We start from the raw sequence: 13719 nt of genomic DNA on the forward strand, positions 1-13719 counted from the left end.
GGGCCACCCGCCAACACGAGGGAGGCTGCATTGATGCGTATCGCAGGAGATCGCTTTTTTAGACCACGTTTCGATGCATGACGGAGCTGGCTGTTGCTTCTTTTTTTGTTTTTCTTTTTTCCTGTTGTCGTGTCATGAAGCTCCGTGCTTATGGAAATGGAGGGGATTATCAGGTCGATGGTATCGGATGTCGGCCTTGTGTCTTAACATGAGTGTCTCCTTTGTCGCCTCTTATGCATCGGCGTACAGCGGGAGAGGGAAATGGGGGGGCAGGGGAAACGTTGAAATTGCTGGACGGACAAGATATGAACGTCTTGGGTCGTGGGATATAGAGCCCCAGCAGCAAAGCCCGGATGTCGAAGACAATGGATGGGGAAAATGAGCTTTAGCGGGACATTAGGACAGGCATCGTTTAAACAGATGAAAAAAAGGAATGGGAGATGGACTTTTACTACTACCATGAGAGCGCTTAAGGAGAACCCTCATTGGTCCTAATTTTTGGGCGTGGTTAAAATGATGGAACAAAAAAAAAAACTGAGCAAAATGTATCACGGAAGTCAGGCAAATGGTTAGAAGAACCAGGTAGATGCTCAACCAGCAGATATGCATACCTCGATGAAGCATCTAAATCCAAGAAGAAAGATTTGTGCAAGATGCTACATTGACTTTGTGAGTAACTCGGCCACTGGGCATTTCAGAGCATGGAGATGGTATCAACAGACAAACTCCTGCAGCTAGCCTAACAAAGAGTACTCCATTGCACAAGACATGATTCTCTGATGTTGAGGTTACCTTGAAGCTCCCGGTTCCACCCTTGTAGCGCTTCGAGGCACATGCAAAATATTCATGTGCTACCTGTAGCAGAAAGATAGCATTCATGATGAGAATAATACCAGGTATTAGATGAACATGGCTATAGTAACAGATACTAGAAGAATATGCGATAGTGGCAGAAAGTACATATATTACGGCTACTGTACGTAGCAGTACCTAGTAGGTAGGACGATTAATGATAGAATACTGAACTCATTTCATCAAAGCAATAACCCTTTCCTTCCCCTAATATTCTGTTCGCCAATGGGTTGCCCAATGAACGAACCTACTGGATGTTGGTTCTCACACGGAAAAAAAGTTGTAGCCTGAGGCAACAACGGGAAGACTAGGCCGCCTGCACGTCGCGGGCCCACTCAGGCGCAGGGAATCCATCAACCACTAACCTTGTGCTAGGTCAGCGTTTGAAGGCCGTCGCGCGCGTTGCCTGCAGCAGCTTTTCCCGAGCTTTAAGCACTTCAGCAGCTCACCAACCCAGCGCTCACATTGTTTGCAATCATCAATTGCCTTCCTCACAATTGTTATTCGCTTCAGCCAAGAGTCGAATCATGGCCGACTACGATCGAAGGCAGCAAGGCGGCCATAATCGCAAGAGGAGATACAGAGGTTCGTTCAAGGATTCCCCCAATGTTTCGTCAGGAACTCCCCCATTGTTTCGTTACACGCTCTGCAGAAGCTCATGCGACCGTCCCTACCTGCAGATGACGATGATCATTACGACCACCGCCAGCAACGGAGGCGAATAGATTCAGTGCCCGTGCCCGTGCGTCTTCGACGACAGCTCCTCAGCCTTGCCGACTCCCCCTTGCGCCGATGGTCCGAGGAAGTGCAGTCCATTGCTCGCATGGTGGCCGAGAACTATGACGATGAGAACCTACGCAACACGTTTGTCAGCCTGGCCATGCAGCTGGTTGTCGAGCAGCCTTTGAAGACGCCGTTCGTGGCGGCTGTTGTGCTCGTGGCAAACACCATCAAGCCTGAGATTGTGGACGCCGTCCTCACCCCCGTCGCTGAAGAAACTCAGAGCAAGATCGCCAAGGGGGAGTGGAGAGACGTGAAGCTGTACCTGAAGTTTCTGGCGTGCCTGCAAGCGTGTTTGGAGGGCGACGGAGTCTTTCCTCTGCTTGAAGAGCTCTTCAGCCGTGCTGCCGACTTGCAGACGGCAAGCTCCGAGGATGTACGTTTCTTTTTTGATCGAGGTCTCTTTATCATCTGGTTTCATACTAACGACAACCGTGTGTTAGACCATTGGCACGGAAATTGTCAAGATCATCCTTCTTACGATCCCCTATATCATGGCTGCAGCCCCCGGCCAATTCCAGCAAAAGGCAGCGGATCTCATGGACAAGACCGACATCATCGCTTCCGAACCCCACGCGCTCCAGGCTTTGGTCGACCCCTACCACCCTGACCCCTCGAGCGAAAGCGCATCGGCGTCCCTGAGCCTGTGCATGCTTTTGCAAAAGCAATTGCAAGCCGAGGCCTCTAAAAACTGGGAGCTGACCTGCATTCCAAGGCCCTGGAACATGCCTCTAGAGGAGATTGAGGCTCAGGACAAGCTTGCCAATGCACCAAAGCATGCTTTGCCCACGATTTCCATACCATCCACTGTCATTACTGGTCCTCGACCGCTGTTTCCCGAGGTCTACTTTTCCGTTTATGCTGACCAGGAAGTCGAATCTGTCCCCTCGACGGAGAGCGTGGCGTCTTCTCTAATAAGGGACGGCCTTACTGATACTATCAATGGCCTCCATTTCAACAGAAACGCCACAGCGAGATATCTCATTGATCTGGACTGCTACTTTGCGGATGATACCTTTGTTAAGCGCGCTACTCCATTCGATGAATTACGCAACGCGGCTCCTGGAAAGTCTACATGGAAGCCTGAAGATGTCGCCGTCGACATTGTCTTTGCACAGCTCTTCCAGTTACCCGCGCCTGAGCACAAATTGGTTTATTACCACTCTGTTTTGACGGAAGCCTGCAAACTCGCCCCTGCTGCCATTGCGCCTAGTTTGGGAAGAGCAATTCGCTACCTCTACAATAACTCGCCTCGGATGGATCTTCAGCTGAGCTTTAGATTCCTTGACTGGTTCTCTCACCACCTGAGCAACTTTGGCTTCACGTGGAAGTGGGCGGAGTGGAGCGATGACTGCGGCCTTTCTGACCTTCATCCTGCAAAATGGTTCCTGAGAGGCGCGCTGGACAAAGAAGTGCGACTGAGTTTCGCCCAGCGAATCCAAAAGACTCTTCCTGAACCGTACCAGCCTTTGATTGGCCCTGAGAAGGAAAAGGATGTACCTGATTTCAAGTTCAACAATGCCGGTAAGTGTAACTACCATCTATAACATACGTTCTATCCAAGTTGCTCACCGTGTTGCCTCGTATAGACACGCCATTCTCAAGCGAAGGCCAAGAAATTGGCGCTCTGCTTAAACGAAAAGCCCCTGATGAAGAATTCCAGCCCATCATCGACAAGATTGAGGCTGAAGCCGGTGAAAGAGCACTTGACCCGGTCGTTGCCAGCACTGACGTTTTCATGACGGCCATCTGCTGGGTTGGATCCAAGTCTCTAAGCCACGTCTTGGCTTGCATTGACCGAAGCAAGGAGCGCCTTCTCAGCGCTGCCAACTCGTCTCCGGCGGCGCAAAACCAGGTACTGGCAGCTGTCATGTCCTACTGGCACGCACATCCCGGCATCGCACTGTCGATTGTTGAGAAGCTGCTCAATTACTCCATCCTGACGCCTGCGTCGGTTGTTCGTTGGGCGTTGACGGATGGTTCTCCCGTCGATGGCGCGAATGCGGGCGAGGCTCTTGCGCAGCCTCACATTTTCGAGCTCGTCTTGAATACGGTGACCAAGGTTAGCTTTAGAGTTCGTCAACTTCTCGCCTCTCCCGACGCGGACGAGGAAGGGCGCAAGAGTGAGATCAAAGCCATGCAAGACCTTTTCGGCCTTCTTAATGATTTGTTGGTTAGTTGGGCTGGTGGCAACAAGGATGAACTGATGGAGATGGGTGACGGCTCCAGTGAGCCCGAGGCCTTGATCCGCAGATGGGGTCAGCGTTGGCTCAGGGTGTTTAAGCGGCTGGGAGCTATTGAAGAGGCCTTTGTCATTGAGGCCTCGAAAGAAAAGCCGGAATCGTCGAATGGAGTCGATGCCGTTTAGAAGGCTTGGGTCGAAGACTGTGACGATATACTGTAGAGTGTGATGGGGGACAACAGGGAAGAAGCCTCGGACACTACGAAACATGGGCAGAAAGAGAACCTCGGTGGCTGTATATTGCTGCTAGGGGGAGGCTTGAGGGCTCTGCTCTTTTCTTTTTTCTCTCTTCTAATTGTTAGGATTATAGGGGCGGGCTAACACGTTCGCAAAGGTTTAGAAAAATCAGAACACAGAAACTTTTAGTCATGCAATAAAGAGCATTTGTATATTCCTTGAATCAAAAAGGGGAAAACTGTTATGTGAATGTTTATGCGAATATTCATTCCCTATCAGGCTGCCTGACGGCTATTCTATTCCAAAATGTTTCCGTTCCTTCCAAAGCTATCTGCCAGAGATAAAACAGCAGGCGTGCAACTCATCATGGTATACATGCACTCATCAAACAAAAATCGCAAAAGTCGTTTCATTTCTCAACCGTAAACTCCGCTGTGTTAATGCCCCTATCCCGATATCCCTTTATCCCGAAACCACCATCCCGATAGCCTGCCATTACATCTAAAAAATGCAAATAAATAAAAACAAAGAGCAAAAGAATAGCAAGGGCCAAAAAGACAAATGCCAGCCATTCATGTGGGGTTCTACCGTCGACGAGCAAGAAAAATCAATCGTCGTCCTCGAGCTGCAGCGTCACACTATCAGTTTCCTCTTGATCGGCTGCGGAAGTGTTCCATCCGGCGATTGGTCCGGCTGGGCTTTTTCGCCCATTCGCTTGAGCTTCTCGAGTAGATGACTGTAACAGCGTTAGAGACGGTATTCTATCAGAAACGGGCTGGGGACGGCGGCGAAATTGAGCAACAAGCTGACGGAATGTCTCTGTTGCTGATCCACTTAGATCTGGTATGGCTTCCGGCGGTGGGCTTAAAGGGGCGTCGACGGCGGGTGTGGTTCTTGTTGTTGTGTTTGTGGTGGGAGGGAATTCAACGAGTATCAGGAAAGGGGGGAAATAGGCATACTTAATCGGCATGTGGCCACGGCTGCTTTCTGTAACTGCGAGGTTGAGTCTTTTGTTCTGCTCCTGGTGTTCTTCAAAGTGCTTTTGAATCCGAGTTTGGCACCCTTGCGCGTCACCACCTCGCACAACATAAGCGCAGCCATCTTCTTCGCACGTCCAAGTATCATCGGGGCCTTTGGGGACGGTGGAAGGTATCTTCTCTGTGCGAATTACAATCTGGATCGGCTCTACGTCGTCTGATTGCGACTGAACAGACGGACCAGCTTTTCTAGGGGTTGTCAATTCGGTCAAGTCTTGCATAGAGGTATCTCCCTCCTCCTCCTCCTCCTCCTCCTCGTCCTTATCGGGGAAAAAGTGTGACCGTTTCAAGCCCGAGGCTTCGGAGTCCGGCTCACTCTCATCTCCAATCTCAGCGTGGGTTCTTTTCTTGGAGGCAGTCGCTGTTCGCAGGCTTGATGTTTTAATCGGTCTCCGGCCAGGTCGTTTCAGTGATTTGCCGATATGACGAGGAGGATCGTTGGGACTTGCTGCGCCAGCTTCACGTGAGGATGATTCTGGGTCAATAGCAGCTGGCACTAGCTTCTTGGATTCACGCGGCATGGCTTTGCGGGGTATCATTCGAAAAGGAAATTCTGATGCTTTTATGGCGTGGGTAGAAAATGGCTTTGTTGACAACTCCTCGAGAAAAGACCAGAGCTCGTGCTTCTGGAACCTCTCCTTGTCAAGTACCTGCAATAAGGCGGCAGCATTATAATGCAAGACCTCTTCAATGGGAATGCGATGGGCTCCTTTAGTGCCGTCTTTGTAATTGGGGATTCTGTAGTTCAACCAGATAAAATTGACTGTAGCCGTTGCAGTGAGACCCTTTTTAGAACCACTCTTTTCGATATAACACTTTTCTAATGCAGCGAGGACGGAGGAGAACGGAGAGCCATCATCTGCCGCAGTGCTCATTGCACCGTCAGCAGATTGCGTAGGCATTGCTGGGCTCTGAGCAGCAGCACTAGGGGTGGCCACATCTGCAAGAGGGCTTGGTTTCGGCCGTTTCGATAGTTGAATTTGATCGGGATCAACAGCCTCTGTGCTTAGACTCCTGGTAATGCGGTTTGAGGACCTGTTGCTCGGTGCCGGACTCACTATCTCGCGCGCCGGACTGCTTGGTTTTCGTGGGTTTTTGAGCGCCAACTCTGTTTTATGCACCACGTCCTGTATGTATGTTAGTCGCAAAACTTTCGCGGACCAGGAACAGTCAACTTACGGCGTGCTCAACCGTGAACCATTTATGGAATGGGGTTTGCTTCCAGTCTATAAGGCTGAGAGACTCCTGTCCAAACTGGCAAACGAAGAAGATGGCGTGCTCAGCACACCGCTGTATAACCTCGTTGAACGTTGCTCCATCACCTACTTTCATGGCATACTGCGAAGCGTCGTTAGTATTGGTCGTTGAGAAGAATGTGGTTCATGCGTGTATTGGCTTTACCCACCTGCAATAAATCAGTGCGGAGAGCCTCTAGGAGGTTGGCAGCCGGTGCGGCGGGTGTCTTGCCAAATTTGCCAGAGCTGTATATGTCCACCAAACTGTAATACATGGTCGTGGCCTCGCACATCTTGTTGAATATCGGTCGGTATGCGTCTGAAGGGTTTATCTCGTACCAGCCGCCTCGACCCAGAACCCATACGACAGGGCGCCCATCGTCTTCTCCGATCGAATAAGCGATACAATGGCGGATTTCTATAGGTGTAGATGCCTTGACCCTCATGATCACTGCGATTGTTAGCGTTGCTGAGACAAGGAGCGAGGAAGCGAGGGTGTGGGTGGCAGTAACTCACGGTGTGTCTTTTGAGATGGATCATCTATGATGAGATGGCCTCGCACGATATATGGGCCTCGCACGACGACATTGAGTGCGTTCTCGAGAGTCTCTCCCTTTCTATCGTAGACGGTGGCATCGCGCAGCTCGAAGCAAGGATAGTCATCCTTGGAGACGTCCTTGGGCTGTGATCTGACAACGGAAGACTCCTGCAACCAGCGGATCTTGTCTCCATCTATGGTTTCGACGCTCGACGTCGACGCCCTTCGCCTGCGTCCGCTCATTATGAATCGCAGAAGTGGTAGGTGACCATAGGACGATATGATTTTCGAAGCGGGATAAGGAACAACCGCGGATTTGGATTCGAGGGAGAGCTGGAGGCTGAGAGCTTTGGTGCTTTGGTGGTAGCGACGGTACGAGAGGCAGACTTGAAGTCGGCAAGTTGGATAGCGGAATTGCTAGAGGGCCAGCGGGATGATCTTGGGAGTAGAAGAGCTGAGATATTCTCTTGGATTTGATCCAGATGCAAGATATAGATAACCGAGCCCAAGTGGTATATCGGCAGCGTTTGCGCAGTTGTAGATGCAACGTCCAAATCGTAGGCGCGCAAGTCGAAAAGGCTGAGAAGCGGCAGAGAAGCGGCAGTGGGCGAACACGAGCGCGCTAGCACGGCGTCATAGGCGTTCGCGATTGCTGGGTCCAGTAGAATCTCGGAGGGGTCAGCGGCTTTGAATGCGCCGACCAGCCTTGTAAGAGCCTTGATGGATCACTGTAGCACAGCGCCGTTGCATGACCCCACTATCGCCCTGCTGTAGAATGGGAAACCAGACTTCAATTCAATCAATATTTGACCGCCCGCGGGCTCTTACTTGGTGGTTTGACAGCATCTATTACTCTGGACATATCAGGCAAATATACACGGGGATTTGCTATCCAGCATCTGAGGTCACAAATTCCGTCAATTGTAACTTTCATAGTAATAGAAGATAGTAGGAATAGCAAATAACAGATTCTATGGGAAATGGGTAGCAATGGGAGTAGACTTGAGGAATGTATCGATAATAGCAGCCCGTGCTTGGAGACTCCATCAAATGTCAATGTAGAGGTACTTGACCCATAGGTAGCTTGCAGTTGCTTTGGTGCTGGCTACCTTGTTAGAACCTGTCAAATCCAAGCCTCAAGCTGTATATGATGCATTCTAAAGTGAAAGTTTACTGAATTCAAAGTCATCAAACAATGATGGAATTTGTCAATTGGATCTGAATTCATGGTGACAGGGACCATCAGCCTTCAACGGGGGAGCCTTTCCCCGTCCTGGTATCGGCAAGTCGCTGTATCCTGTACACTTGATGCGCCCGGGAGGGGCTTATATACATGCTCCGTGCTGGTCTACTAGCGGCATCATGTGTACATTGACGCTAACCCGGCACGACCCAGGTACAGGTACACCCACCTTTCGCAATCTCTTATCAGCGCGCTAGGACAAGTTTTTTTTTCCCAGCCAAAACCACCCGTCGCCTGAGTCGCGGACTGAAGGCCGGAGGTGAAAGTGAGTTCGTGGTGAGAACTGCGCAACTTGCAGCTTCCCCCTCTTATACCCGCCATCTTCTCTTCCGTTTCTTCCGTTTTCCTTTTTCTCCTCTTCATACCATCTTCGTCTTTCCCTCCTTCGCCCATCTCAGGCCTCGTATGCGACGGCTTGGAAAAGTGTTATCGACAATGGCTTCGGACGTCGTCCGGGATGGTGTTTTCGGTAGGCATATCCTCATCCTGCTTCCCAGCTCTGTCGCATCTCTTCTAGCGTATCTGGCGCCTATGGAATCTTGCTAATACAATAATGCGCGCTGTCTTAGCCATCAACAAGCCTTGCGGCCTCAGCTCAGCCCAGGTGGTGCGAGAATGCCAGCAAGCCTTCAACCCCTCTTCCTTCTTCAAGCCCATGATCGATGCAGAAATCGCGCGCCGACTTAAGGAATCGGGCCCTCAATTCAATCGACGAAAGGCCGAGAAGAAAGCGTCACAAGTCAAGATTGGCCATGGAGGAACCTTGGACCCTTTGGCTACCGGAGTCCTGATCCTGGGCATCGGCTCAGCCACGAAGCAACTGCCCCAGTTCCTCGACTGCACCAAGACTTACGAAACCGTTGTTCTATTTGGCGCAAGCACCGATTCCTATGATCGAGTGGGCCGTATTCTGTCTAAGCGACCATACGACCACATTACAAAGGAGATGGTGGAGAAGGAGCTAGAAACTTTCAAGGGAAAGCAGATTCAGATTCCGCCCTTGTTCTCGGCGCTCAAGATGAACGGCAAGCCGCTCTACGAGTATGCGCGCGAAGGAAGACCTATACCCAGGGAGATTGAGGGAAGGGAAGTCGAGGTGTTGGAAGTTGAGCTTTTGGACTACTACGAGCCGAAGACACACAACCATCGCTGGCCAACGGAGGAGGCCGAGGCGTCTGAGCGCAACCTTGCCGAGCAGGTCTGGAGGGTTAAGAAGCAGCAGGAGACTGCGCGAAAGCTCACGCCGGAGGAAAAGGAGCAAGATGACCAGGCGGTTGCGGCCCACGAGTCTTTCAAGCGCAAGTTTGAGGAGCGACAGGACGAGCTTATTAGAGATGCGCCGCGCAAGAAGCAAAAACCTGCAAGGCACTCAGCCATGATGTCTGGTGCTCTCGGTCAGCTACCTCAGCCCGTCTACTCTAGCAAGGGCAAAAATCTCGTCCCTCCGTCGCCCGACGAAAGCACCCCTCCACCATGGAGCGATGAGGGACCCCCTGCCGCCAGGATCCGACTAAAGGTGACGTCTGGCTTCTACGTCCGAAGCTTCTGCCATGATCTCGGCACCAAGCTGGGATCTGCGGGTCTCATGGCGGAGCTTGCCCGTGTCCGCCAAAGCGACTTCACCATTGGTGGCACAAACTGCCTTGAGTACGATGATTTGGCCAAAGGAGAGGAGGTCTGGGGCCCCAAGGTCGCTGATATGCTTGCGCGATGGAATGGCGAGCCCGAAGGAAACTGGCCCGGCCCCAAGGCAGCTCCCAAGGCCACGAGCCCATCTCCCGAGAAGGTCGAGGTGCAGAAGAAGCAGGAAAAGAGGAGCGCTAACCCAGTTGCATCGCCTACTAATGCCGCTCGATCAGAGAAGCGATCACGGTCTCCATCTGTCAATGGTGCAGCATCACCCGCCCGCAAAATCCAGGCAAAGGGTGACGGAGAGAAGCCAACTCGGCAGACAAATGGCAACAAAGTGCCCAGCAAGTCGGACGATGAAAAGTCTTGGAACGGCTTCGACGACTAAAGCAACCGAAGAAAACATATATCTCAAAAATCTATCTAGGCAGATTCTCACACCCACACATCCTTTACGGAAATGGGGAACCAAATGGCAGCGTTGCGATATTACCATGACTGATAACAATCAGTTCAGAGGGCAGTTGAGGGTTGGGGACAGGAACACAGGCGTTTGCGGTGAACGAACAACGTCCTTAGGGACATGAAGGCGTCTATATAGAAGCAGATACTATGACTGATGGTAGTCTCTTGCGCCATAGCACAATGCATATACACAATTCTTCAATTCGCTTCATGTTCCCATCCATGAAATGCTCTATCCAGTGTGGCCAGAAGGCACACTTTATACAGAGTATCTTATTATATACTCTTAATACTCCCCAGGTCGAGTATCACAATCTGTGTGAGCCGAAACAACCAAAAGATTCAAAGCAGGACAAATCCCTATTCCTGTGCATGAGCCAGTTCGCCAACAAAAGAAATGAAAAAGCCAATAGAGAAAAATATCCTGCGCTGCCGGTTCCCAATAATCTTATATCCCATTGCCAACCCATGAGACCTAACCCACCCAATTGGTTCCAGTACTACTTTTATTCCTCGCATTTCATTTCATTCATTCAATCTTTTCAGATGCAAGCGACAAAGCCGCTGCGTCATAGCCTTCCAGCAGCAGCGTCTTGACCTTTTCGATGCGGTTCATGGCCAATTCCAGCTTGTCCAGCCGCTGCTTCTTCTCCACGTCTCGCTTTTCCAGCTCGGATATCCGCTGCTCCAAAGCTGCCCTTGCGCGGCGCTCCGTGGCCACCATCTCGTTCGCCTGCTCAAAGAGCGTCACGCTGAGCTCCTCCACCTCCTTGTTCGTGGCGTTGAGCCGGCCCTCCGCAGCCCTCCGCAGCATCTGTTCCTTGTTGAGGGCCTCGAGCAGATCTTCTTCCCTGCGGCCGGGGGTCCTTGACGGGCTGCTGGAGTCGGTAGGCGGCGGCGTCACAGGCGGCAAGGGCTTGTTGTTGGACGCAGGAGGGCTGGCGGGCTGCGATCGGCGCGAGTACATGAGGGCGGAGATTCTCGTGGCGCCGGCCTGGAAGAAGGACGAGCGGGTAGGGCTCTGGGTCATCGTGGGCTCGGGCGACGAGGAGAGCCTGGCCCGCAGCTTGGACAGCTCGGCCTCGTACTCGGCCCAGCGGTCGACGGCGGCGGTGGCCTTTTGGTTCAGCTGGAAGACGTGGGTTTCGAGCTCGGCGATGCGGGCTTGGGCATCGAGCAGCTGTGTCGACGGCGGTTCTTCGTGCTGCGGAGGGATCACGAAGCCGCAGCTGGGGCAGCACGACGGGCTGGGATCAACGAAGAGCGATGTTGTTTTCGACGCCGTGAAGACCATGGTGGACGACATGCTTGCTTTGCTGTTGCTTGTAATCTTTTGTGCAGTCTAGCAGGGTTCAGGCTTTCCCTCGGGTCGGGTCAGGTCAGGCTGTTCTTTTTCACAGACCGCTCTTTTGCAAGAATCCTGTCGATATACGTACTGGCACCGCTACAAGTTATGGCCGGGCACATACACGATGAAGGGCGGGATTGATGCCCATCAAGCACCAAGCAGACAGGTTTGAAGAAGCCAAAAAGTGGCGGGGCGGCTTGAAGAATGTCGCGTGTAGGTGGAGTTGCGGACAGGGGCGTAAGGGAGGAGGGAGGCCCTGCAAACAGGGGGGGCTGGGGGGAACTGACAGCGGCTGGGTCCGCTGCTTCAGGGCACTTTATATCGTCTCAGCTGCAATCAATTGATGGAGAGCTGGTCTGTGTGACTACCGGAAGAGTCTAATACTACTACTACCTTACATGAAAGACACCAAGGGGGGTTTTGATGCTATTATTAGCTGCAGACGACACAGCGGATTTGATGTCAGAGGGTCAATAATTGAAGACGGATATATTCGGCAATTCAGGGCATACATAGCTGGCCGTCTCTAGTCAGGCACAGTGACCTTCATTCTACAGTACCTAGGTATTATAGCGGGCTGTCCCAAAATAGAGCTTCAATTAGTGCGCTAACCAGAACCTGAATTCGCCCCCATTCTAGATATCAGCCAGTTTCGGCTGCAACATATCCGTGCATTATATAGCAGCACATGCCATTCATCGCCTCGTTTGGCTGCAGCCGGGTTCACTATACTATTTCGGCATCCGGAGTTCAAGCAGTGGCCCGTTGGCGTACTTGGATGCTGTTCTGCGCCGTGGTCCTGTATCCCAACCTGAACCCTTGCCCCGACCCTACACGAGTATGTGCATGCATGAGCGCATACATGTCAATGCGGAAAGCCCAAGTGCCTAGCTAGGTAACCGGACCTAGTGTTGTTGATATTATTTGCAGTCCAAGATGTCTTTCTCGATAGAAGGGCGGCGATTGAGTTTCAACATCTCGCAGCAGCCTCTAGTTGGAGATGGACTCTGGAACCTTCTTCTCCCTCAACTCCTCTTCAGCTTGGCTTGGCCACCTTTCGCGGTTCGCTCACCCCCGTTTCGGGATCCTTGAACTCCTTCCAGCTAATAGGAACCATGTCATTTCCAATATCACTCGTGGCCATAATGACACCAAGTTCATTTGAGGCTGTTGAAAGGTAATAGTTGGCCTGGTCTCCCAAGGAAATCTGATGGTTCGTTGCGTCAGTCTTCTGTCAACATCAATACTCTGCGAATGTATAGTGCCTTACCACTTGGGCCCGAACAATGTCGCCAGGCTTGAATGACTCGTGAATCTTGACTTTGTCTTGCTCTGTCGCCCTCACATCCTGTACCCGTATCACGCCCTGCCACTCTGTCTGTAGAACCGTCTCGCCAACTTGTTGGATGACTACGATGGCCTGCTTAGGCATGAGACGCACCACGCGCGCCAATACAATGTTGCCGACATCTGGTAGCACCTCTCGCTTGCGGCCGCGCCTAACAACAGATATGGTTGCTAGTTCTTCCACAGAAGGGGCCGTAATCTTGTTCAATCGCTTGGCCGGGCCCGGAGCCTTCGCCGGTGCTCTGACGGCAACGTTGCCCAGCAGCGAGGAAACAATGCTGCCCTCGTAAATATGCGTGCCCGGGCCCGGAGCATACTTGCTAGCTGGGCCCAGGATTGTGCCTGGTATGGCGAGAGTAGGGATGCTGTCGGTGGCCATCGAAAGCTCAACAGGCGTTCTATGAAGCTCAGCGATGATGCTCTATCAAAAAATCACCATTCACTACAGGTAAAAGTCTTATCGCGATAAGAGTCACGTGCATTGTGATATCGCCCGCCAACCCGCTAGCTCCATCTCGGTGACATTCTTCCGCCTCTTCATCCGCACTCGGACCCGAGTGGGCTCAAAGGCAGCGGGAAAGCGGAGCAACAAATGGCGAGGCAGGCAAACGGAAAGAATTGTGCCTTTTGGTATAGAGCCCCTGTTCCTTTTCTTACAGGTAACACGAAATATTTTTCTTACAGGTAACACGAAATATCACGAAACTCCAGGCTTGCAACTTTCACCATGTACGAGTATATCATACGGAGTGAATTCGAGCTTTTCCTCAATGCCGGAACAAAGTGAACAATCTGCTATTCTTCTTCATTGGCAGTTATACGAAGC

The 13719-nt window shown here is 51.8% G+C and overlaps 5 protein-coding genes across 5 annotated transcripts; 2 read left to right on the top strand and 3 right to left on the bottom strand.

Moving 5' to 3' along the window:
• The first annotated feature begins 1210 nt into the window (after nt 1-1210).
• On the top strand, nt 1211-4268 carry V8C40DRAFT_248829 (MIF4G like-domain-containing protein). Its single transcript, XM_083216622.1, has 4 exons — nt 1211-1437; nt 1533-2008; nt 2076-3156; nt 3222-4268. The coding sequence occupies exons 1-4, from the start codon at nt 1380-1382 to the stop codon at nt 3998-4000; spliced, it is 2394 nt and encodes a 797-aa protein (XP_083071495.1). The 5' UTR covers nt 1211-1379; the 3' UTR covers nt 4001-4268.
• A 53-nt stretch (nt 4269-4321) lies between these two features.
• Nucleotides 4322-7452, bottom strand: V8C40DRAFT_248831 (uncharacterized protein). Its single transcript, XM_083216624.1, has 4 exons — nt 6840-7452; nt 6494-6774; nt 6268-6426; nt 4322-6215 (listed from the first exon to the last, which is right to left on the bottom strand). Exons 1-4 carry the CDS (start codon nt 7102-7104, stop codon nt 4659-4661), a joined length of 2262 nt encoding a protein of 753 aa, XP_083071496.1. The 5' UTR covers nt 7105-7452; the 3' UTR covers nt 4322-4658.
• Nucleotides 7453-8337: 885 nt separating this feature from the next.
• On the top strand, nt 8338-10390 carry V8C40DRAFT_248833 (pseudouridine synthase PUS4). The gene is made up of 2 exons (XM_083216625.1): nt 8338-8573; nt 8674-10390. The coding sequence occupies exons 1-2, from the start codon at nt 8510-8512 to the stop codon at nt 10119-10121; spliced, it is 1512 nt and encodes a 503-aa protein (XP_083071497.1). The 5' UTR covers nt 8338-8509; the 3' UTR covers nt 10122-10390.
• Nucleotides 10391-10424: 34 nt separating this feature from the next.
• Nucleotides 10425-11595, bottom strand: V8C40DRAFT_41716 (uncharacterized protein). The gene has a single exon (XM_083222957.1). The coding sequence runs from the start codon at nt 11502-11504 to the stop codon at nt 10728-10730; it is 777 nt and encodes a 258-aa protein (XP_083071498.1). The 5' UTR covers nt 11505-11595; the 3' UTR covers nt 10425-10727.
• A 433-nt stretch (nt 11596-12028) lies between these two features.
• On the bottom strand, nt 12029-13300 carry V8C40DRAFT_248837 (exosome non-catalytic core subunit CSL4). The gene is made up of 2 exons (XM_083216626.1): nt 12817-13300; nt 12029-12753 (listed from the first exon to the last, which is right to left on the bottom strand). Exons 1-2 carry the CDS (start codon nt 13270-13272, stop codon nt 12583-12585), a joined length of 627 nt encoding a protein of 208 aa, XP_083071499.1. The 5' UTR covers nt 13273-13300; the 3' UTR covers nt 12029-12582.
• Between the last annotated feature and the right edge of the window lie 419 nt (nt 13301-13719).

This window comes from Trichoderma camerunense (genome assembly GCF_050948025.1).
Source record: "Trichoderma camerunense strain CBS 138272 chromosome Unknown V8C40scaffold_12, whole genome shotgun sequence".
Taxonomy (NCBI): Eukaryota; Fungi; Ascomycota; class Sordariomycetes; order Hypocreales; family Hypocreaceae; genus Trichoderma; species Trichoderma camerunense.

Coding starts and splice junctions, on each gene's coding strand:
- V8C40DRAFT_248831 (XM_083216624.1), bottom strand. CDS start 7,104: ATGAGCGGACGCAGGCGAAGGGCGTCGACGTCGAGCGTCGAAACCATA. Junction 6,775..6,839: donor TCCATCTCAAAAGACACACC/GTGAGTTACTGC, acceptor TAACAATCGCAG/TGATCATGAGGGTCAAGGCA. Junction 6,216..6,267: donor GGTTCACGGTTGAGCACGCC/GTAAGTTGACTG, acceptor ACATACATACAG/GACGTGGTGCATAAAACAGA.
- V8C40DRAFT_41716 (XM_083222957.1), bottom strand. CDS start 11,504: ATGTCGTCCACCATGGTCTTCACGGCGTCGAAAACAACATCGCTCTTC.
- V8C40DRAFT_248837 (XM_083216626.1), bottom strand. CDS start 13,272: ATGGCCACCGACAGCATCCCTACTCTCGCCATACCAGGCACAATCCTG. Junction 12,754..12,816: donor ACATTGTTCGGGCCCAAGTG/GTAAGGCACTAT, acceptor ACGAACCATCAG/ATTTCCTTGGGAGACCAGGC.
- V8C40DRAFT_248829 (XM_083216622.1), top strand. CDS start 1,380: ATGGCCGACTACGATCGAAGGCAGCAAGGCGGCCATAATCGCAAGAGG. Junction 1,438..1,532: donor TCGCAAGAGGAGATACAGAG/GTTCGTTCAAGG, acceptor CCCTACCTGCAG/ATGACGATGATCATTACGAC. Junction 3,157..3,221: donor TTTCAAGTTCAACAATGCCG/GTAAGTGTAACT, acceptor TGCCTCGTATAG/ACACGCCATTCTCAAGCGAA.
- V8C40DRAFT_248833 (XM_083216625.1), top strand. CDS start 8,510: ATGCGACGGCTTGGAAAAGTGTTATCGACAATGGCTTCGGACGTCGTC. Junction 8,574..8,673: donor CGTCCGGGATGGTGTTTTCG/GTAGGCATATCC, acceptor GCGCTGTCTTAG/CCATCAACAAGCCTTGCGGC.